At 52.7% G+C, this 21,122-nt stretch overlaps 1 protein-coding gene across 1 annotated transcript; it reads left to right on the top strand.

Moving 5' to 3' along the window:
* The first annotated feature begins 3,252 nt into the window (after positions 1-3,252).
* Positions 3,253-20,526, top strand: APOBEC2 (apolipoprotein B mRNA editing enzyme catalytic subunit 2). The gene is made up of 6 exons (XM_021542645.3): positions 3,253-3,311; positions 4,529-4,738; positions 5,676-5,814; positions 15,702-15,859; positions 19,057-19,604; positions 19,993-20,526. Exons 2-5 carry the CDS (start codon positions 4,566-4,568, stop codon positions 19,595-19,597), a joined length of 1,011 nt encoding a protein of 336 aa, XP_021398320.2. The 5' UTR covers positions 3,253-3,311; positions 4,529-4,565; the 3' UTR covers positions 19,598-19,604; positions 19,993-20,526.
* Positions 20,527-21,122: the final 596 nt, after the last annotated feature.

Genomic DNA, 21,122 nt, shown 5'->3' with positions numbered 1-21,122 from the left:
AAACAGGGGTTGTGTAACCCTGCGTGTCGCACACCTGCAGGGATGCAGCACAGCCCAAATCCCAAATCCGGAGTGTCCCAGCCCTGGGAGGGACTCGGTTCCACTGCAGGGCAGCCTCAGCTCGGCCTGGATTCCAGAGAAATCACCCAAAACTGGAATATCCAGGTGTAAATCTGGGGGAAGGGGAGAAACTCAGGGTTGTGCTGGAGGAAACCTTCCCAGAGCATTCCCAGGGCTGTTCCCTGCTCCAGGATGTGCCCAGGGCACGAGGGGCACTGAGGGCATCACTCACATCCCTTGGGGTGTCTGGGCATGGATTTGTGCCACAGGAACTCCTCTGGCTCCAGCACTGCTGGTGCCACCAAAATCTCACCCCAAACCTGATCCTGCTCCTTCAAGGCTCTTCCCAAACCTGATCCTGCTCTTCCCCAGCCCTGGGATGGACTCGGTTCCACTGCAGAGCAGCCTCAGCTCGGCCTGGATTCCAGAGAAATCACCCAAAACTGGAATATCGAGGTGTAAATCTGTGGGAAGGGGAGAAACTCAGGGCTGTGGAGGAAACAAACAAAAAAAAAAAAATTAAAAATACAAACCAAAGCTTTTTTTTTTACCACCATACTTTTTTGGGGGGGTTGATTTGGGATTTTTGGTTTTTTTTGGTAGTTTATTCTGGTGGGTTTTTAATTTTTTGGTGGGTTTTTTGTTGTTTTTTGGGGGTTTTGGGGTTTTTTTTTTTTGGATGGAAAGGGAGGATGGGGAGAGATGGAAAGGGGGTATGGAAAGGAGGGATGGAAAATGAGGGATGGAAAGGAGGGATGGGAAAGGGGGGATGGGAAAGGAGGGATGGAAAATGAGGGATGGAAAATGAGGGATGGAAAAGGGGGCATGGGAAAGGCAGGGCTATGCTGGAGAAAACATTCCCAGAGCATTCCCAGGGCTGTTCCCATCACGGCAGGAGGACACAGCACACATCTCTCATGGTGGCTGTGCACGGAGTCCTGCCACAGGAAATTCCAGGCTGGCTCAGCCCCCAAAACTTCCCAAACCTGATCCTGCCCTTCCTGCCTCCCTCTCGCCATCTCCTCCCAAATTTTGGCTTCATCCCCACCCAATAACCACCGGGAGAGAGGCTCCAGGCCAGGCAGCTCCCTGGTGCCCAGGAGGGAATGGGAACCTGCTGGGAGCTACCTGGGACAAATCTCAGCCCATTTTTCTGCGCCCCTCAGCTCTCCATGGGAGTGACTCAGGAAGGGATTGTTCCCTGAGAGGGAGGTGAGAATTCCCAGAGCAGCTGTGGTGCCCCTGGATCCCTGGAAGTGCCCAAGGCCAGCTGGAGCAGCGTGGGCCAGTGGGAGCCATGGCAGGGCTGGCACTGGGTGATCCTTAAGGTCCCTTCCCACCCAAACCATTCCCTGGGCCTGATCCTGTTCTTTGCCCTAAAGCTCAGCAAAGACACAACTTTTAGGCCTGGAACTCCCTCTGTTCTGTTTTCCCTGCTCTCATTTTTCTGTTCCCCCATCACCAGCAGCATTCCCAGCGTCACACACTCCCAGATCCTCAGGATCTGACCCTCGGCTTCTCCATCCTCCAGCACGCTCCATCCCAAACCAGCCTGGCCACTCTCCTGCCAGCTGTGGGATCGGGCCGGTGCCCAAGTGGGGGAGAAAAATCTCCAGCTGAAAATGGTCAAATTTTGCCTGGCTTTTTGCCAGAGGTGCTGGAGGCGGCGGGGGCTGACAGCGATGGAAACCATTCGGGCTCTTTTAGGAGCTGCATGCTTCCATGACACAAATTTCCAGGCACAAATAGCAACAGGCTCTGGGAGAAGGTGCAGGTGGCTGGGGCGTGATTAACGAGCTGTCACTGGAAGTGGGAATTCCATTGGGCCAACCCACAGCAGGGCTGAAAATCTGCCTTTTTACAGTGGTTTTTTCACCCCCCTTTCTTTCTCCTCCCGTGAAAAAAAAAAAAATCATTTCCTCGGGAGCTCAGTACAAGAGGAGCCAGCCCTGCTCCTGACTCCATGAAATCCAGGTAATGACCCAGAACTGCTGGGAATTAGTGCTTCATTTTGCCAGACAGCTCCCTAATGGAAATGGATTTCTGGCTTTTCCCTCTGCCATTTCACACACCCCTGCAACAGCTTCGTTTTACCTGCCGGGGAAATTTCGGCCAAAGGACCGAACAGGCGGCCCCGGGAAGCACCCGGTTAATTAATGGGGTGTTAATGAGTGTCTGGAGGAGGGTGGGACAGGCCAGGAGTGTGGCAGGGACACCCCGTGAGTGTGCCAGGCAGGGACACCCCCTGAATGTGACGGTGAAGCTCCAGCACCCCAAATTCCCAGTGGTTGTCCCCAGGTTCCACCACCCCAAATTCCTAGTGATTGTCCCAGGGCTCCAGCACCCCAAACTCCAGGCTCAAATATCCCAAATTCCCAATGATTGTCCCCAAGCTCCAAAAACCCAAATTCCCAATGATTGTCCCCAGGCTCCAGCACCCCAAATTCCAGGCTCCAATATCCCAAATTCCCAATGATTGTCCCTTGGGTTCCACCATCCCAAAATCCCAGCGATTGCCCCCAGACTCCACCATCCCAAACTCCCAGTGGTTGTCCCCAAGCCCCAGCACCCCAAATTCCCAGTGACTTTCCCCAAGCTCCAAAAACCCAAATTCCCAGTGGTTGTCCCCAGACTCCACCATCCTGAAATCCCAGTGATTATCCTGGGGCTCCACCGCCCCAAACTCCCGGTGTCTGTCCCCAAGCTCCACCACCCCAAATTCCCAGTGATTATCCTGGGGCTCCACCGCCCCAAATTCCCAGTGGTTGTCCCCAAGCTCCACCACCCCAAATTCCCAGTGATTATCCTGGGGCTCCACCGCCCCAAATTCCCAGTGGTTGCCCCCAAGCTCCACCGCCCCAAATTCCCAGTGGTTGTCCCCAAGCTCCACCACCCCAAATTCCCAGTGTTGTTTCCAAGCTCCACCGCCCCAAACTCCCAGTGGTTGTCCCCAAGCTCCACCATCCCAAACTCCCAAGTGTTGTCCCCAAGCTCCACCACCCCAAATTCCCAGTGATTATCCTGGGGCTCCACCGCCCCAAATTCCCAGTGTTGTTTCCAAGCTCCACCGCCCCAAACTCCCGGTGTCTGTCCCCAGCAGGAGCTCCGGGTTTAATCTGATGCAGCCCCTCGGCACCGCCCAGTCTGGGGCTATTTGGGTCCAACCCAGCTGCCAGCTGTGACACTCGGGGACAGCCACTCCTGGATGTCCCAGCCCTGCCCTCGCCACCTGCAGCGAGGCACCGACCCAGGTAAGGCTCAGGCAGCTCCAGGGGCGGCAGCTGAGAGGCAGAAGAAGGTTTCCAACCCTCCTCCACCTCTGCAGCCCCAAAGGAATTGGGAAAAATCCGATATTTCCCCATATTCCGTTCCTGAGAACTCGGCAGGGCTGGGTCACATTTAAAGCAGAACTGAATTTATCTCATTTTCAGCCGTTTCCTGCTTCCCTGGGTGCTCTGAGAGCGCCATGAATTGTCAGGTGAAGAATTGTTGGGTGAGGGGTGTTTGTTCCTTGGCAGGTGGGAATTTGGCACTCCCAGCCACGTCGCGGTGCGGTGACAATAATGACAATTAGCGGAGCGTGCAGCAGAGTGTTAATTTGTTAATTGCGAGCCGAAATCCCAAGCGGAGCCTGCGGAGCTCAGTCCCAGCCGCTATTCCCGGTTTCCCTGGGCAGGGCTCCGGGATATTTCCCTGGCCCGGGGAATTTCCCTGAATTCCTGGATCCCAAACCTTGCCAGGCGCGTTTTGTGCCCGTGCTGGCAGCTCAGAACTCCTGCGAGCCATTCCCGAGGAATGCTAATGAGGGTTTCATTCCTGGCGTGGATCCGGAGGGAATTTGGGGAGGATGGAAGAGCGGCAGGTTTGGAGCTCTGCAGGGAAAGATGCAGGACAGACACAGAATTCGGGATGAGTCCTGCTGTTACTCTGCATTGTGCAGGAACGTTTTTATTATTAAAGGAATTTTCCTTTGGTTTTATACAAAAGGAAGTCCGTGAACAAATTCAGACCCTCCCCCTGTGCCAAGGTGAGAGTTTTCTCTGCTGTGGGTTCCTGGAGCACTTCAAGCTGCTGGAAGGACTTTTCTGTCATAGACCTCTTTTAAAATCGAAATTACAATAGAAATCCACGTTGAAAAATCAAGTCTGGATGGGGTTTGGGTTTTCATCCTCAGGGCAGCAGGGATGGGGGAGCAGCTCCAGGAGGCACCTCGGAGCCTGCCAGCCCCGGGAGCAGGGATGGGGACAGCCCTGACCACCCTCCCAGCTCACCAGAATATTGCAGGGAGCTGTCAAAGGGTGGGGAAAACATCCTAGACAGGAATGATCCCCGTTTCAGAGAGGGCTGAACACATGCAATCCTCTCCGTCTGCCTTAGGGGCTGAAGTGGAACACGGGATTAGAGGATGGAAGCAAGGAGGAAAACGTGCTTTAAAAAAGCGATGCTGTGATTTTTGCTTTTAACTTAGAGCAGGGACAAAAGCGACCCCAAGCCCCCGAGGGAGGATGTGGGCTTACACCGTGGGCTTCACCGTCCTGCCCCACGTCGGAGGATTCCTTGGCTGGTTCCTGAACAGGAAGGAAATCCCAGCGTGGTACGAGAAGCTGAAAAAGCCTTCGTGGTGCCCGTCGCGCAGAGCGTTCCCCGTGGCCTGGACCATGCTGTACACGGGCATGGGGTGAGTGCTGCCTCCCGTCCTGCCCGCCTGGCACTGCCCTGCCAGGCTCTGCCCGGCTCTGGGGGCTCCTGGCCCCGCCAGGGGTGAGCCTGGCATGGCACAGCCTGGGGGGTGGCACTGGGCAGGGCCAGGAGCCACTTTGGTGGGACCGGGGAGGTTTGGGAGGAGTGAGGGACAAGGAATGGTGGAATGGAATAATGGAATAGCCTGAGCTGCAAGGGGGTCATCCAGTGCAGCTCCTGGCCCTGCACAGACACCCCGAAATGACAGCCTGGGCATCCCTGGGATCCCAAAATGCCACCATGGGCATCCCTGAGATCCCAAAATCCCAACATGGGCATCCCTGGGATCCCAAAATTTCCCCCTGGGCATCCCTGGGATCCCAAAATGCCACACTGGGCAACCTCGAGATCCCAAAATGCCACCCTGGGCATCCCTGGAATCCTAAAATCCCACCCTGGGGATCCCAAAATCCCACTCTGGGAATCCCTGAGATCCCAAAATCCCACCCTGAGGATCCTAAAATCCCACTCTGGGCATCCCTGAAATCTCAAAATTTCCCCCTGGGCATCCCTAGAATCCCAAAATCCCACCCTGGTGATCTCTGGCATCCTAAAATCCCACCCTGGACATCCCAAAATGCCACCCTGGGCATCCCTGGGATCCCAAAATCCCACCCTGGGCATCCCAAAATGCCACCCTGGGCATCCCTGGGGAGCTGTGGCAGCCTCGGGGCCGTGCCCATCCCTGAGGGAAGAACATTCCCTGACCTCCAGCCTAACCCTGCCCAGAGCTGCTCCCCGCTCCCAGCCAGCAGCTCGGTGCCCGGCGCGGCTCCTGCTGGGTGCCAACCTCTGCTGGGGACACCGCTGGTGCAGGAGGGACTCTGTCGGTGCCCGGGGTGGCAGCGGGCACCGACGGGTGTCCCTCCCCACAGCTACGCCTCCTACCTGGTGTGGAGCGACCTGGGGGGCTGCAGCAGCAAGGCCATCGTCCCCCTGGGGCTCTACGGGGCTCAGCTGCTGCTCAACTGGGCATGGCCACCCTTGTTCTTCGGTGCCCGCAACCTGAACATGGTAATGGGGCTTCCCTGCTGGTTTGGGGGCGCTTTGGGGTGTGCTGAGGGCAGTTGTGGGGCTGGGCAAGGGGGTTTAGCCCAGCTGCAGCCGCCGCTGCCCATGGACACGGGTATCAGCCCCCTGCAGCCTCGCCCCGCTCCGATACCGGGGTGGGGGATCGGGGATAGGGCCAGGGCTGCACCCCCCAGTTAAGGGTCCGGGCTGGGAGATAAAGCCCTTTGTGGGGTCACACCCTGAGTGACAGCAGCTCCGTGGTGTCCCTGCGGGGAGCAGCTCCCCGGGGCTTATCGGGCACAGCCAGGGCGCGGCCGGGCACTGCCACACCCGGGCTGGGCCAGCGGGCTCTGCCCCAGGTGCCACGGCCCGAGGGGACAGGGGCACAGCTGGGGATTCGTGTTCCCACCTGGATTTTGTCACCCAGGGGGTGAAAGGAGAGTTGGGGGGTTTGTTCAGTGGCCACCAGCACGAGCAGGTTGTGTCAGGTTGGCCACGGGCAGGGGGTTCATCTGCAGGATTCCATCGTGAGCAGAGAAAAGCGCATTAATTATTCATGGTGTGACACACTCGGGTGTGATCAGAGCCCAGGGACAGCATCCAGGGGGTTGGGGTCTCTCCAGTGGGGTAGGGGTCACTCAAGGGGGGTTGGGGTCACTCCAGTTGTGGTCACTCCAGTTGAGGTCTCTCCAATTGGGGTCACTCCAGTGCGAGCCCCCATCCCAGCCCCAGTTCCCCCATCCCAGCCCCAATTCCCCCATCCCAGCCCCAATTCCCCCATCCCTGTCCCAGTTCCCCCATCCCAGCCCCATTTCCCCCATCCCAGCCCCAATTCCCCCATCCCAGCCCCAATTCCCCCATCCCAGCCCCAGTTCCCCCATCCCAGCCCCATTTCCCCCATCCCAGCCCCATTTCCCCCATCCCAGCCCCAATTCCCCCATCCCAGCCCCAATTCCCCCATCCCAGCCCCAGTTCCCCCATCCCAGCCCCATTTCCCCCATCCCAGCCCCAATTCCCCCATCCCAGCCCCAGCTCCCCCATCCCAGCCCCAATTCCCCCATCCCAGCCCCATTTCCCCCATCCCAGCCCCATTTCCTCCATCCCAGCCCCATTTCCCCCATCCCAGCCCCATTTCCCCCATCCCAGCCCCATTTCCTCCATCCCAGCCCCATTTCCCCCATCCCAGCCCCAATTCCCCCATCCCAGCCCCAGTTCCCCCATCCCTTCCCCAGTTCCCCCATCCCAGCCCCATTTCCCCCATCCCAGCCCCTGTTCCCCCACCCAGCCCCATTTCCCCCATCCCAGCCCCATTTCCCCCATCCCAGCCCCAATTCCCCCATCCCTGTCCCAGTTCCCCCATCCCAACCCCAATTCCCCCATCCCTTCCAGCCCCAATTCCCCCATCCCAGCCCCAGTTCCCCCATCCCAGCCCCAGTTCCCCCATCCCAGCCCCAATTCCCCCATCCCTTCCCCAGTTCCCCCATCCCAGCCCCAATTCCCCCATCCCTTCCCCAGTTCTCCCATCCCCACCCCAGCTCCCCCGTCCCTTCCAGCCCCAATTCCCCCATCCCAGCCCCAGCTCCCAAATCCCTGCCCCAGCTCCTCAATCCCCAGCCCAGCTCCCCCATCCCGGGCTGTTTTGGCCGTGTCCGAGCCGTGTCCGAGCCGTGTCCGAGCCGTGTCCGAGCCGTGTCCCCGTGTCCCCAGGCCGTGATCGACGTGCTGTGCCTGGACGGGCTGGCCCTGGGCACGCTGTGCTCCTGGTACCGCATCAACCGGCTGGCAGCGCTGCTGCTGCTGCCCTACCTGGGCTGGCTGGCCCTGGCCACCTGCCTCAGCATCCGCGTCTGGAAGGACAACCCCGAGCACAAGTCGGGAAAAAGCGAATAAAAAAAAAAAAATCCCATTTTTGTGCGGCTGAACTGTCCCCCAGCGCACCCAGGCGTAACAATTCCGGGCGTTCATTTTTTGGGATTTCCATCCTCCTCCTCCTCCTCCTCCTCGCAGCTCCGCGGTGAGATGTTTGCACCGTTCCTTCCGTCGTAGCGTTTTCTCCAGCAGGTTTGGTGGCTCCAAATCTGAATTTCATGGCGCCAGGTCAAATTCCAGCAGTCAAAGCATCTGGAATAATCCAGGCTGGGAACCCCTCACCACTGGCACGGTCCCCCGAGAGCAGAGCTTGGGCAAACACGAGGCAAATCCCATCTCCTCTGCTGGGACCAAGCCAAAATGGCCTCACCTCTGCACACCCAGTTTTTAAGAACTTACTTGATTTGGTTTTTTATTTTGTGAGTTTTTTTCTTTTTTTTTTTTTTTTTAATAAATGGATATTTTTAAAAGAAATTACTTGTTTTTTAAAGGAAATTACTTAATTTTAAAAATAATATATATTGGGTTTTTTTTAAGCTATTACTTGTTTTTTTAAAAAAATTATTTGATTTTTAAAATAAATTACTTGATTTTTAAAAGAAATTATTTGATTTTTAAAATCATATATATTTATTTTTTAAAGATATTACTTGGTTTTTTAAAAGAAATTATTTTATTTTTAAATGAAATCACTTGTTTTTTTAAAGAACTTGGTTTTTTTTTAATGACTTGATTTTTTAAGAAAATATTTGATGATTAAAAAGACATTTCTCCATCTTTTTTTGCTCGTTGTGCTATTGCTTCGTGTTCCTGTGTGCCCTAGCTTTCCCCTGGAAAGCTGAGCTCTGCTGTCTCCAGACAGAATTAATATCATTTTTAATTGCTAAAAGCACTAAATGCAAAGAGAAGGGCCACGTGGATCTTCTCCCTGGCCCTGTAATTTGGGCTGTAATTAATTGGGTTGTGACTGGGGCTGTAATTGGGGGTGGGGGGTACCCCAGGGAGGGTGGGGGGGCTCAGCTGGGGCTGTACCATAAATTGTATTTGCTTTGAATAAAACAAGCCATTGTTGTGGTTTTTTGGATAATAAATCAATAAATCCGAGTTATTCTGGCCGGGCTGGTTTGGGGTGAGGCTCCCAAAAGCTCCAGGCACCAAGGGAAGGGATTTGGGAAGGCTCCAGAGGTGGATTCGTGGTTGGGAGCGCATGGCCTGGGTGGGTTTGGAACTCCAAAGGTGCCCAGATCCCTCCTTGGGGACACCCCTGGGGACATCCCCGTGGGGAAACCTCCGTGCCACCAGCCCAGCTCCGAGGAGAGCAGGACAATTCCTGCCCCCGGGACCCCCAGCTCCCACCCAGCTGGATTTTGGGAGATGGATCCAGCTGGATTTTGGGAGACACTGAACGTTCCTGGGTCCAGCTGGATTTTGGGAGATGGATCCAGCTGGATTTTGGGAGACGCTGAACGTTCCTGGATCCAGCTGGATTTTGGGAGACGCTGAACGTTCCTGGATCCAGCTGGATTTTGGGAGATGATGAACGTTCCTGGGTCCAGCTGGACTTTGGGAGATGCTGAACGTTCCCGGATCCAGCTGGATTTTGGGAGACACTGAATATTCCTGGATCCAGCTGGATTTTGGGAGATGGATCCAGCTGGATTTTGGGAGACACTGAACGTTCCTGGGTCCAGCTGGATTTTGGGAGATGGATCCAGCTGGATTTTGGGAGATGCTGAACGTTCCTGGGTCCAGCTGGATTTTGGGAGACGCTGAACGTTCCTGGATCCAGCTGGACTTTGGGAGATGATGAACGTTCCTGGATCCAGCTGGATTTTGGGAGATGGATCCAGCTGGATTTTGGGGGACACTGAACGTTCCTGGGTCCAGCTGGACTTTGGGAGATGGATCCAGCTGGATTTTGGGAGATGCTGAACGTTCCTGGGTCCAGCTGGATTTTGGGAGACGCTGAACGTTCCTGGATCCAGCTGGACTTTGGGAGATGATGAACGTTCCTGGATCCAGCTGGATTTTGGGAGATGGATCCAGCTGGATTTTGGGGGACACTGAACGTTCCCGGATCCAGCTGGATTTTGGGAGATGCTGAACGTTCCCGGATCCAGCTGGATTTTGGGAGATGGATCCAGCTGGATTTTGGGAGATGCTGAATGTTTCTGGACCCAGCACCACAGAACCACAAACCCCAGGAGCAGCCGGAATTTGTAGTCCCATGGAAAATCTGGGGATTCTCTCATTTGGATCCATTCTTTTTCCCCCTCCCTGGCTTGGGATTTCTTTCCCCAGGGCTGCTGCCAGCCCAGGGCTGCGTGTCCTGAGGAAAAGCTGCAGGAAAAGCTGCAGGAAAAGCTGCAGGAAAAGGCTCTGGAGCAGGAGCAGCCCCACAAAGCCCTGCCAGCAGCACTGGTGACATCAAAAACTGCTGGGAAAAAATCCCATAACACTTCAGGGCTTTTTTTCTGTGATACCACTGCACCAAAGGACAAATGTAAATTATTCCTCCCTCAAATGAAGGTGGGGTCTGGCTGCACGTTGGATTTGGGGGAATTTGAGTGGATTTTGGCTCTGCCCATCCTCTCCTCAGGGAACAGGGATGAGCAGGGCCATGCAGAGAGGGCAGGAGGGATTCCAGGAGCCTTTATCTCCTTTTGGAAAGAGAAGAGAATTATTTAAATCTCATTTTAATTGATGGCTCCAGATCTGGCTCATACCTGCAACTCTTTAATAACATTTCCAATTAAATAGATGAATGCATATTTGATCAGCTTTCATAAATTGGGTCTATTTCCTCTTCCCACTTTTTTCTGCAGGCAATGGAGAATCTGAAATTAAGATTAATAGATTTTTTTTATCATGTGTGCCCATTTTCCCAGGTGCTGGGACTGGCTGCCTTGCTCTTGTTTTCCTTCCAGTTTCTCCTCCTCCCAGCCCACCTGTAAGTACAGAAGGAGCTTTTCTTTGCCTCCTACAAAGAAAAGCTCACAGGCAGCAAAAATAGCAAATATTCCTCCCTGTACTATCCAGAGCAACTTGAAATCAATTGGGAAAATTAAATTCAGTGAGACACCCTCCTGTATTAATATTTAAAGCATCATTTGGTGTATTTGCTGTTTAAACAGATACACTGAACCCCCTTGCATAAAAATAACTTTAATGACATTTCAAAGTCATCTGGAGGGTTTCTTGCCCAGACTGCAGCACAGCCCCAAACCAGCCTTGGTTTCACAGAATCCTGGAATTCTGGAATGGTTTGGGATGGATGGGAACTCAAGGATCATCCCAGGGACACCTCCCACTGTCCCAGGCTGGTTCAAGCCCTGTCCAAGCTCATGTTTGTCCAGCCCCAACCCCAGATTTTCCTTTGGAATGAGAAAATAATCTTTCCTTTCCCTTTCCTTTTCCTTTCCTTTCCTTTCCTTTCCTTTCCTTTCCTTTCCTTTCCTTTCCTTTCCTTTCCTTTCCTTTCCTTTCCTTTCCTTTCCTTTCCTTTCCTTTCCTTTCCTTTCCTTTCCTTTCCTTTCCTTTCCTTTCCTTTCCTTTCCTTTCCTTTCCTTTCCTTTCCTTTCCTTTCCTTTCCTTTCCTTTCCTTTCCTTCCCCCTTTCTTCCTTTTTCCTTTCCCCTTCTTTTCTGTTTTCTTTCCCCTTCCTTTTTTCTTTCCCATTTCTTCCTTTTTCCTTTCCAATTTCTTTTTCCTTTCCAATTTCTTTTTCCTTTCCAATTTCTTTCTTTTTCCTTTCCCCTTTCTTCCTTTTTCCTTTCCCCTTTCTTTTTCCTGTCCCCTTTCTTTTCCCTTTTCTCTTCCTTTTTCCTGTCCCCTTTCTTCCTTTTTCCTTTCCAATTTCTTTTTCCTTTCCCCTTTCTTTCTTTTTCCTTTCCCCTTTCTTCCTTTTTCCTGTCCCCTTTCTTTTCCCTTTTCTCTTTCTTTTTCCTGTCCCCTTTCTTCCTTTTTCCTCTCTCCTTTCTTTTTCCTGTCCCCTTTCTTTTCCCTTTTCTCTTCCTTTTTCCTTTCCCCTTTCTTCCTTTTTCCTCTCCCCTTTCCTTTTCCTCCCCACTTCCTTTTCCCTCTCCCCGCAGCTGTCCCAGCTCCCTGCTTTGCTGCTGCCTGCTTTGCTGCTCCCTGCTTTGCTGCTGCCTGCTTTGCTGCCTCCTGCTTTGCTGCTCCCTGCTTTGCTGCTCCCTGCTTTGCTGCTGCCTGGAGCTGTCTCAAAGCACCCACCGAGGTGCCAGCCAGGCTTTGTCACCTCCGTGCAGGTGACACAGCTGCTCTGCCGTGCCCTGCCACTGCAGGACACAAATTCCTGCGCTCGGAGCTCTCTTCCCACCACAGCTGCTCGCAGGAGGCCGCAGCAGGAGCTGCAGGGAGCTGTCATTAACTCCCCGTTGGGATTTAATTAATTGGGGAGGCAGCAGCGCCTGCCAAGGCTCCTCGTGTGCCAGGCTGGGAATGGGGAGCCAGGGAGGCTCTGGATGGGAGGGTGGGGCAGTGCCCAGGTGAGGGCATCTCTCACCTGGGCTCAGCACAGCTGGAGCATCTTCCAGCAGGATTTGGGCACTGCCCAGGTCAACCCCGTGGGTTTCCAACCCTCCTTGAAACCTTTTTGGTCCTGAGGCAGGAGGAGAAGGTCAGGTGAGAACCCCAAAGGAAGGGAGGAAGGGAGGAAGGGAGGAAGGGAGGAAGGGAGGAAGGGAGGAAGAGAAGCTGTCGGTGTTTATTTATTTATTTGTCCCGTAGTTACAGCTGCAAAAAGCAGCAGGGGGCTGGCTGCCAGACAATGTCTCCAGGGAGACATTTGTTAGTGCCACCAGCTGTCCCCTCGGCATGGAGAGCACGGCTGAGCCGTGACTCACCCGGCCTGGCTCCTATTTCACTCTCCCATCTATCCCAAAATGTTCCTCCGGCCCCAAAATGCCATCAAAGCTTTTTTTTTTATTTTTTTTTTATTTTTTTTGGCACAGCCTGTGGCAGGCAGGTGTGGGTGATGGGGAAAGGGAGCAGCCAGGTTAACTCCGGGAATTGCTGCTGCAAGGAGAGGGACGGCAGCGACCTGAGGGGACACGGGGCTGCAGAGATCCCTGGAGGGATAAAAGCCATGGGAGCGCTCCGAGGTGCCTCTGAAGCTGCTGAAGAAGCTGCTCTGGACTTGGATGGACGCAGGACCCTCAATATCCAAAATTCCAGCAGAGCCTGGAAGCTTCTCCCAGCACAGGCTGTCCCCTAGGAGCCGGGGAGGGCCTGGAGAGCCCTGAGGGAGAATCCTGAGGGAGAATCCTGAGGGAGAATCCTGAGGGAGCTGGGAAGGGTTTGGAGAGTCCTGAGGGAGCTGGGAAGGGTTTGGAGAATCCTGAGGGAGCTGGGAAGGGTTTGCAGAGTCCTGAGGGAGCTGGGAAGGGTTTGGAGAGTCCTGAGGGAGCTGGGAAGGGTTTGGAGAGCCCTGAGGGAGCTGGGAAGGGTTTGCAGAGTCCTGAGGGAGAATCCTGAAGGAGCTGGGAAGGGTTTGGAGAATCCTGAGGGAGCTGGGAAGGGGCTCAGCCTGGAGCAAAGGAGGCTCAGGGGGAATTTCTGGCACAGCCAGGGGGATTTGGGATCTCATCCCAGGGAACAGGGACAGGAGGAGAGGGAACGGCCTCAGGCTGTGCTGGGGAGGCTCGGGTTGGACACCAGCAGGAATTTCCTCATGGGAAGGGTTGGAAGGGGCTGCCAGGGGGGTTTGGAGTGCCCATCCCTGGAGGTGGCACGGAGAGCTCAGGGTGGCTCGGGCACAGCCTGGACTCGATGATCCCACAGGGATTTTCCAACCTCAGTGATCCTGGGATTTCATGAACAAATTCCGAGGCAGGTGGATAAAATATGAAATCGGTGGGGACAGGGACAGGTGGAGAGGAACCTCAACACGAACTCTGGCTGGCAGGTGCACAATTTGGGGTTCCCTGCGTGCTGCTGGGTGGCCCCTCCTGAGCCCCTGGGGACACATTTGGGGTCACAAGCAGCCAGCAGAGCCCTCACCCACCCCGGCTCCAATGCAGCAGCTCCGTGGTGCCCTTTTATATTTTTGGCTGCAGTGGGGGGAGGATCGTGGCTGCTCCAAGCACTGCCCTAGAAGGAGCTGGGGAGCAGCTGGGAAGGGCTGGGGAGAGGGGGAGCCTCGGTGCCACATTCCCCAGATTAGATTAGAGCTCAGCCCTCGGAGGGGCCAGGCTAAAGCTGCAGCAAAACTGGGACCCCAGCCATGAAGAGCTTCCAAAAATAAAGCAGAGTGGGTCAGAGGGATTGGAGAGGGGCTGAGATGCTGCTTGAAAATATCAGGATTAGGAGGAAATGAGCTGTCAGTCATTGGGAGAGGATTCCCACCCTAAAAGCAGCCCCTGAAATGTCAGAGGTGACAGCAATTGGAAAGGGGAGGTGGAATTTGAGCGTTGTCACCACACAGGAGGCAAAACACTGCCCCTGCCCTGCAGGAAAGTATTTTAGGCTTAAAAATAAATAAAATCCTGCGCCGTGGAAGATCTATGTTCCATGGATAGGATGTCTTGAAATTTGTCAAATCCTCGGTTGGGCTGTCACCAGCTCTGTCACCTAAACAACACCACCTAAACAACAACTCATCAAAGGGGTGCTCTGTCCCCAAAACCTGCATCCAGGGTGGCACTGGGGAAAAGCTCCAAAGGATTTCCAGCCCAGCAAAGGCAGGGTGATGACAAGGGGGCTGGGAAGAGCAGCCAGGATTAATTATCTGTGATAATTTGTTATTAATTTTCTCTGATAATAAATGACCTGGCTGATGGTGTGGATTTATTTCACTTTGTGATGGTGCAGCCTCCTCCCAAGGCTCTGAAGAGCTGAATTTAACAGGATCACAAAGGCTGACTTGGCTCCAAAGCAGATATTCCCACTAATGTGATTTTTATGGAATTCCTCTTCTCCTCCTCAAACTAAGAGCAGGTTTTCCCGCTAATACTGACTGAATACTCCATCAAATACAGGTGAATATTCCATATTTACTCAAAGTTTGCTGCTGGTGGGTTCTGAGCTAAGTGCAGAGCCCACATTGGTTTCCAGTGTGCTTTGATTCCAAAATCCTGCACAGCCACACTTTTCCCACTTCCTTTGCCCCATGGCATGGCCAGGATTGGTCCCTGGGAAAACCTCACCCAGGTTTTTAATTAAACTCAGCTCAGGCAGGATTGATACAAACTGAAAATGATTGAAATTAATGAGACGCTGGGATAGTTTCATATAACCCTGAGGGGAACAAAAAAGAGAGGGAACAACCCCTCCAGCCCAGATCTATCCCAGTGCACTGGGAACTTCTGGAACACTCAGGCAACGGGGAGGAAAATGCAGAACAATGGGAGAAGCAGCACTGCTGCCCACTGGGAATTCCAGCTGCACTTTCAAACATCTGGGAGAAGGTTCTGGTTGGGATTTACAGCTCCAATGAGGAGATTTCCCCCTCGGAGTCCTGCTCGAGCAGGGTGGGAGGAACCACAGGATGCTCCAGGTGATCCAGGAAGCCAAACCCACCAAAACCAGAGATTTCCCAGCAAAACAGCCATGACCCCTTCTCCTCTTGCCTGAGCCAGGCCAGGCTGAGCTGGTCCTTCAAGGTCAGCCGTGGAATCCACTGGCAGAGGAGGGAGAGGCTGTGAGAGCAGGGAGTGCCCCGTGCCAGCCATCCATCACCCCACAGGATAAATACACGCTGGAGCTCCCAGGATTTTCCATCAGGGAAAATGATGGGCTCATCCCGCCCACTGAGAAGTTGTCACTTGGTTTGAAATTCAAAGGGGAGCAAAAGGGGCTGCTGAAAGGAGCTGGAGAGAGCAGGGGAAGGAGGTGACACCGGAGAGCCCTGGGTCACCCAACCCTGTCCAGCCCCTGCCGCCGCCGCCGCTTTGTTCCATATTTAGTTCCTGACAGCTGTGCCTGGGGCAGGAACTCCCAGCTCTGTTTTCCCTCCTCCCTCGGCTCCCAGAGCTCTCAGAATTTTCTCTTTCTCTCTCCCAGTGGCCACAGCTCGGTCCCAGTGCCCTGGGGAAGATGGCAGAGAAGCAGGAGGAGCCCAGCAACGCCCAGAACGGGGAACCCGACAACGCCGAGGAGGGCGAGGGGAAGAAGAAGAAGGTGAAGAGGGAGGACCTGCCACCCTTTGAGATTGTGACAGGGTAAGAGATTGGGATTTAAATGTGAAACTGGGGGAGTTCAGTGAGCTCTGTCCCAGCTTTTAGGTCGGGCGACACAAGCAGCATCTCCTGACAGTGCGTTTCTGAGGAGTCTGAAATGGTTTGGATTTGTTGTGGGGTTTTGTTCTAAGTTTTGCTGACTTTTAGAGGATGGACTCCCAGCAGGCAGGCACAGAAGTGCACTTGTTTTATAGGAACTGTTTCTGCAGTGCTGGTTGCCTCCCAGCCCCGCTGATGGGATGGGGATGGAGGTGTTGGCTTTGATGAGAGCTGGGTATTGATTTCTTGCTGTGATCAATGGCTCTCGTCTGAGAGTTTCTCCACCTGTGGATCAGGAAAAATACCCCTGCTATGGCTGATTGGCTTGATGGGCCTGAGGGACAGATTTTTCAAGAGACCTAAAGGTTCACATTTTCGACAGCTCCACAGCCACAGCTGGAACCTGACTTTCATAAAGAAACCAAAAAGCCCAACTTGCAGAAAGGCTCCAAAACAAGAGGCAGTTTTGAAGGCAGCAGGGCAGCAGGGAGCCTGGCCTTTGGAAAAGCAAGATATCACTGGTGGGAGCTGAACTCTCAGCCATAATTGACAGCTGCAAGTAGGAAAAGCCCTGAGTGTCTGCTCCCTCCAAATGCTCCCTGGAGGAGCAGCAGGATGAGTCCTTCTCCCCTCATATTTCCCTTATCAGTCACCAAAGGAGTGTCCCAGCAAATAAATCGACCCCTGGATTTTTTCCAGCCCCTTAAAAGTAAAGCTCAGGCCTCCAAAACATCCCCTGGAATCCTTCTGCCTGTGCCATGGGCTCTGCAGGTGAAATTTGGCTGCCTGCTCTGACCAGGAGGAGTGAGGCAGGACAGCACCCCTGCCACAAAACTGGGTTCCATTCCTGCTCAGGGGAGGAAAAATCTCCATTCTCTTCTCAAAATGTGACTGCTGTGAAAAAAAATCCCTTCTTGGGGTGGTCTCTGTCCCACAGAATCATAGAAATAAATGATTAGCAGTGGCTTTTGAGGAAAGAACATCGCTCTGCTAGGAATGGAGCTAAGGCACCCAAAATTGTGGATATAAACCACTGGGCCAAGTCCTGAACACTTAAGACATGTCCTAAAATGAATTTTAATGAGGAAATTGGGTTTTCTAGCCTTGGAGGGCTCAGTTGGAAATGCTGAGGGACTGAGCAGGATGTCCAAGCCTCCCTGCTCAGCCCAAGGCCCTGGGCTAAGCATGGCTGGAAAACTTCCTTAGCACCATCCTGCAATGAAATCCTTTCTTGGAATGCCACGGGTGCTCCAGGATTCGACAGGATTTTCCACCCTGCAAAGGGGAGAGTGAGGAAGTGAAGCAGAAATCCTAAAGGACCCCCAGAGAGGTCCGGAAAGGCCAGGGATGTTTTAGTTCCATTTGAAGGAGGACACCAGGAGATCAGGCCAGGCCTTGACCTGGGATCCCCACGAGGGTTTTCCAATGATTTACAAATTCCCAGGCAGGCAAGGCAGTTATGGGAGTGATGAGGAAACACAAGTGCAGCCAGGGAGGAAGCACTTAAACCCAATTAACGTTGCATTTCATCTTCAGCCCTTGGATTAGGGGCATCTCAGGACTCCCAGCCAAATTCTCACTCTGCTGCTTACAGCTCCAGGAGGAGTCTGGCTTCCAGGAAACACTGGCAAGCCAAATACTCTTTTTAAGAATATTATCCTTTTTTTTTTTTTTTTTGGCTGAACACAGCCTGTAATCCCATTCCGGGAGCATTTCCTGCCACATTTATTTCCGCTTTCCCCAGGTGTAAATGAGGAATAATTCCTTGTCAGCCTTTTAGATAATGCACATTTTTATTTCCTCATTAGATGTTTTCCTTCTCTCCTGTGTGACAGTGCCAGGGTCGCACTGGGTAGCTGCTCTTTCCTCCAGCCCACCTGATTTCAGCAACTTCAATCCCAGATTGAAGATTCTGTCTCAAAATTCAATTTTTTTTTTTTGTCTCAATATGATATATCACTTTGCTACCCAGGGAAACCTGATAAATTAGGTTGGAGCATTTAGAAATCCCTAAAAAATGTCATTTAATGATGCTTTTTACAGGGGAGATTTCAATATTGACCGTTCCTATCCTCAGGTGAGCTGTGCCACCCCAACCTGGTGTCAGAGCAGGGGTTTATATTGAGAATATGAAGGAATCCAATGCCTTTGAACAGTTTTTAAATTATTTCCATAAACATTTTCACTCTCCACAACCCCCTGACAGGAGGTTGGAGCCAGGTGGGGATCAGCCTCTTCTCCCAGACAACAGGGTGAGGGGAAATGGCCTCAAATTGTGCCAGGGGAGAACATCAGGAGGAATTTCTTCACAGCAAGAGCTGCCAGGCATTGGAATGGGCTCTGAGTGTTGTTTCTATTCCTTATTGGAATGTTATAAATGGAACTAATGCAGATTCCAAAGTGCTGGGAGCAGAATGGAGGTGAACATCCCAGCTAAGCCCAGGCACACGCCGAGATAAGCAATCAAATCCATCAGGAAGGGCTGGCTAATTGCAGCTCCCAGTCAACCCAGCCTGAGTCAATCCATCCTGGAGCAGGCTGCTGCTGCTTCAGCTGTTCCATGAAAACCCAGAGCCAACCTCGTCACTGCTGTGAGCCCTTTGCTGTCAGAGTTAAATCAGGGATGAAATTCCCTGTGCCTCCGATGTATTTAAAAACCTGATGTTACTGTGAAACCACTCATTGCAGACATCGCTCTGGAATGGGTGTCTCACGTCTGCCCTTCAAAAAAATGATTCATTAAAGAATTTTTAGCCAAAGAAGCACCCATTATTCAGGATACCAAGAGGAAATGTGCTATTCTTGGAACCACGTGTGTTTTTTCCCCACTTTCCCATCCCTTTCCCTTCCCATCTCCATGAGATGTTCCACGACGAGGTGATCTTGGAGTCACAAAAGGGAAGATGTGGACAATCAATTAAAAGAGTAGGTGAAGTTTATCAGTAGGGACTCAAGCAGGAAATCCACATTTTCACAGCAAAGTTGGATTTGATCCTGGATATTTTACAACCTAAACCTTGGAACACAGAAATCAAGTGATTTGTCCACAGGATCTGGGTCATGGTAGGAGTGACCCAAAAGTGTGACCGTTAGCTAAATCTGCCTCTGAGCCTCCTCTCCGCTCTGCTCTGCTCCCCCAGGGAACGCCTGCCAGCCATCTTCTTCAAATTCCAGTTCAGGAACGTGGAGTACAGCTCGGGCAGGAACAAAACCTTCCTGTGCTACGTGGTGGAGACGCAGGGCAAGGAGCCGGCGACCAGCCGGGGCTACCTGGAGGACGAGCACGCGGCCGCGCACGCCGAGATGGCTTTCTTCAACACCATCCTGCCCACGTGCCAGGCGGGCGCCCGCCACGACGTCACCTGGTACGTGTCCTCCAGCCCCTGCGTCACCTGCGCCCAGAGGATCTGCGAGGCCCTGCGCAAGAACAAGGGGCTGCGCCTCACCATCATGGTGGGCAGGCTCTTCATGTGGGAAGAGCCCGAGATGCAGGCGGCCCTCAGGAGCATGAAGGAGGCCGGCTGCAAGCTGAGGATTATGAAGCCTCAAGACTTTGAGTATGTCTGGAAGAACTTTGTGGAGCAGGAGGAAGGGGAGGAGGCCAAGTCCTTCGTGCCCTGGGAGGATATTCAGGAGAACTTCCAGTACTACGAGGAGAAGCTGGCGGAGATCTTGCACTGAGGCTCAGGTGAGCGAGGGGGTCACTCATTAACTCCCCTCTCTTTAATTTGGGTTCCAATTTCTCTTACTGCCAGCTGAATATTGCTAATAATCCCAGGCAGTGGGTTTCCTCTTCCAGGGGTTCCCCCACAGCACATTCCTAAGGGATTTAGTGCTTTTCTGTCTTCTCCTCCAGGAATAAAGAATAAAAAGGTTCCAGGGCCACCAGAACACCTCCCTGTTCCCCACAGGGATGATGTTCAGGACAACGGGGAGAGGAATGGAGATTGAAGGGGATTTAACTCACACCCCAAAGTCTAAAAAACACCAGTAAAGGAAATCCCAGTGGTTGCAGAATTCCCTCTTCCTTTTCAGTCACCTCTGAGTCTCTGGGACGTCTCTTTTTCCCTCCCCAGGATCAGAAAGGATCCATGAAGAGATGTGACAGACCCGGACCCGTGGGACAGTCCTGCTTCCCAAAGCTTTGATTCCAGCAGGATGGAGAACCAGCCTCTGGGAGACAAGGCCCTGTGGGACTCCAAACACACACACACACACAACAGACCTCTGGTGTTTGGGATTTTTTTGGGTGTTTTTTGTTCCTCCCCCTCCCTGTCCCAACCAAACCCATGCTGTGGTGAAAGGGATGGTAGTGATCCACAGGCAGGCTGTGGGATCATATTCTGGGAATATTTCATGGGAAGAGACCTTAGAACAAAGCTGCTGGTTAGATAAATGCATTAGAAAGGGGAAAAGAAAGGGATTTAAGGTGAAAAAGATTTCTCCCTCTGTTCTCCTCAATAGTCAGAGCTGTGATTTAATTCAGGGCCAACAGCTCTCTTCCAAATCATGATGGAGCCCAAGAATTTGATATCAAACAATGTTGTCTGGGATATAAACCTGGGAAAAGCAGAGTGAAATAAAATGGGAAGCCACTGCAAAAGTCAAAACACTGTTTATTCCTTCTTCTCTACTTGCAAGAAGTCCTAAATTGAACCTGACAAGTCTGAGTTCAAGGACATCCCGGGACAGCCACACAGGGAATATTTTGTAGCTGGGAAGGGAGAACTAAATGCCAAAAAAATTTCCAGAGTACACACAAGTGTTGGAGAGCAGGATTAGTTTCCATGTAAAACAAAGCTCACGGGGATGCCATGAGTAAGGAACCAGAAAAACCCAGACACAAATCAGGGGAAAGACTGAATCCATGAGCAGCCTCAGTGCCTGTTCTGGATCAGCTCACTGCTCCAAATTCCTCTTTGTGGTTTTTCCCAGCTACAGCAATTCCCCACCAAACAGGTCTACAAAATATGGGCAAGGAACAAGGAGAGTAAGGATAGGGAGATCTTAAAGACAAATGGGATTTGCAGCAGCAAAAAGCCCCACAGAATTGAGTAACCCAGTCCTTCCCAAGGAATCCAACTGGGAACCCTGTCATGTTACAAAATTCCCCACTCTTGTGTTCCATTTTTATATTTCTTCAACACACCTGGCACTTTTCTGGGCATTGAGAATGACAGAAATCCAAAAGATTTGTTATTGTGGG

The sequence above is a fragment of the Lonchura striata genome, chromosome 30 (assembly GCF_046129695.1).
Source record: "Lonchura striata isolate bLonStr1 chromosome 30, bLonStr1.mat, whole genome shotgun sequence".
Lineage (NCBI taxonomy): Eukaryota > Metazoa > Chordata > Aves > Passeriformes > Estrildidae > Lonchura > Lonchura striata.
Note: the sequence above shows the minus strand (reverse complement) of the source record. Positions and strands in the feature narration are given on the sequence as shown.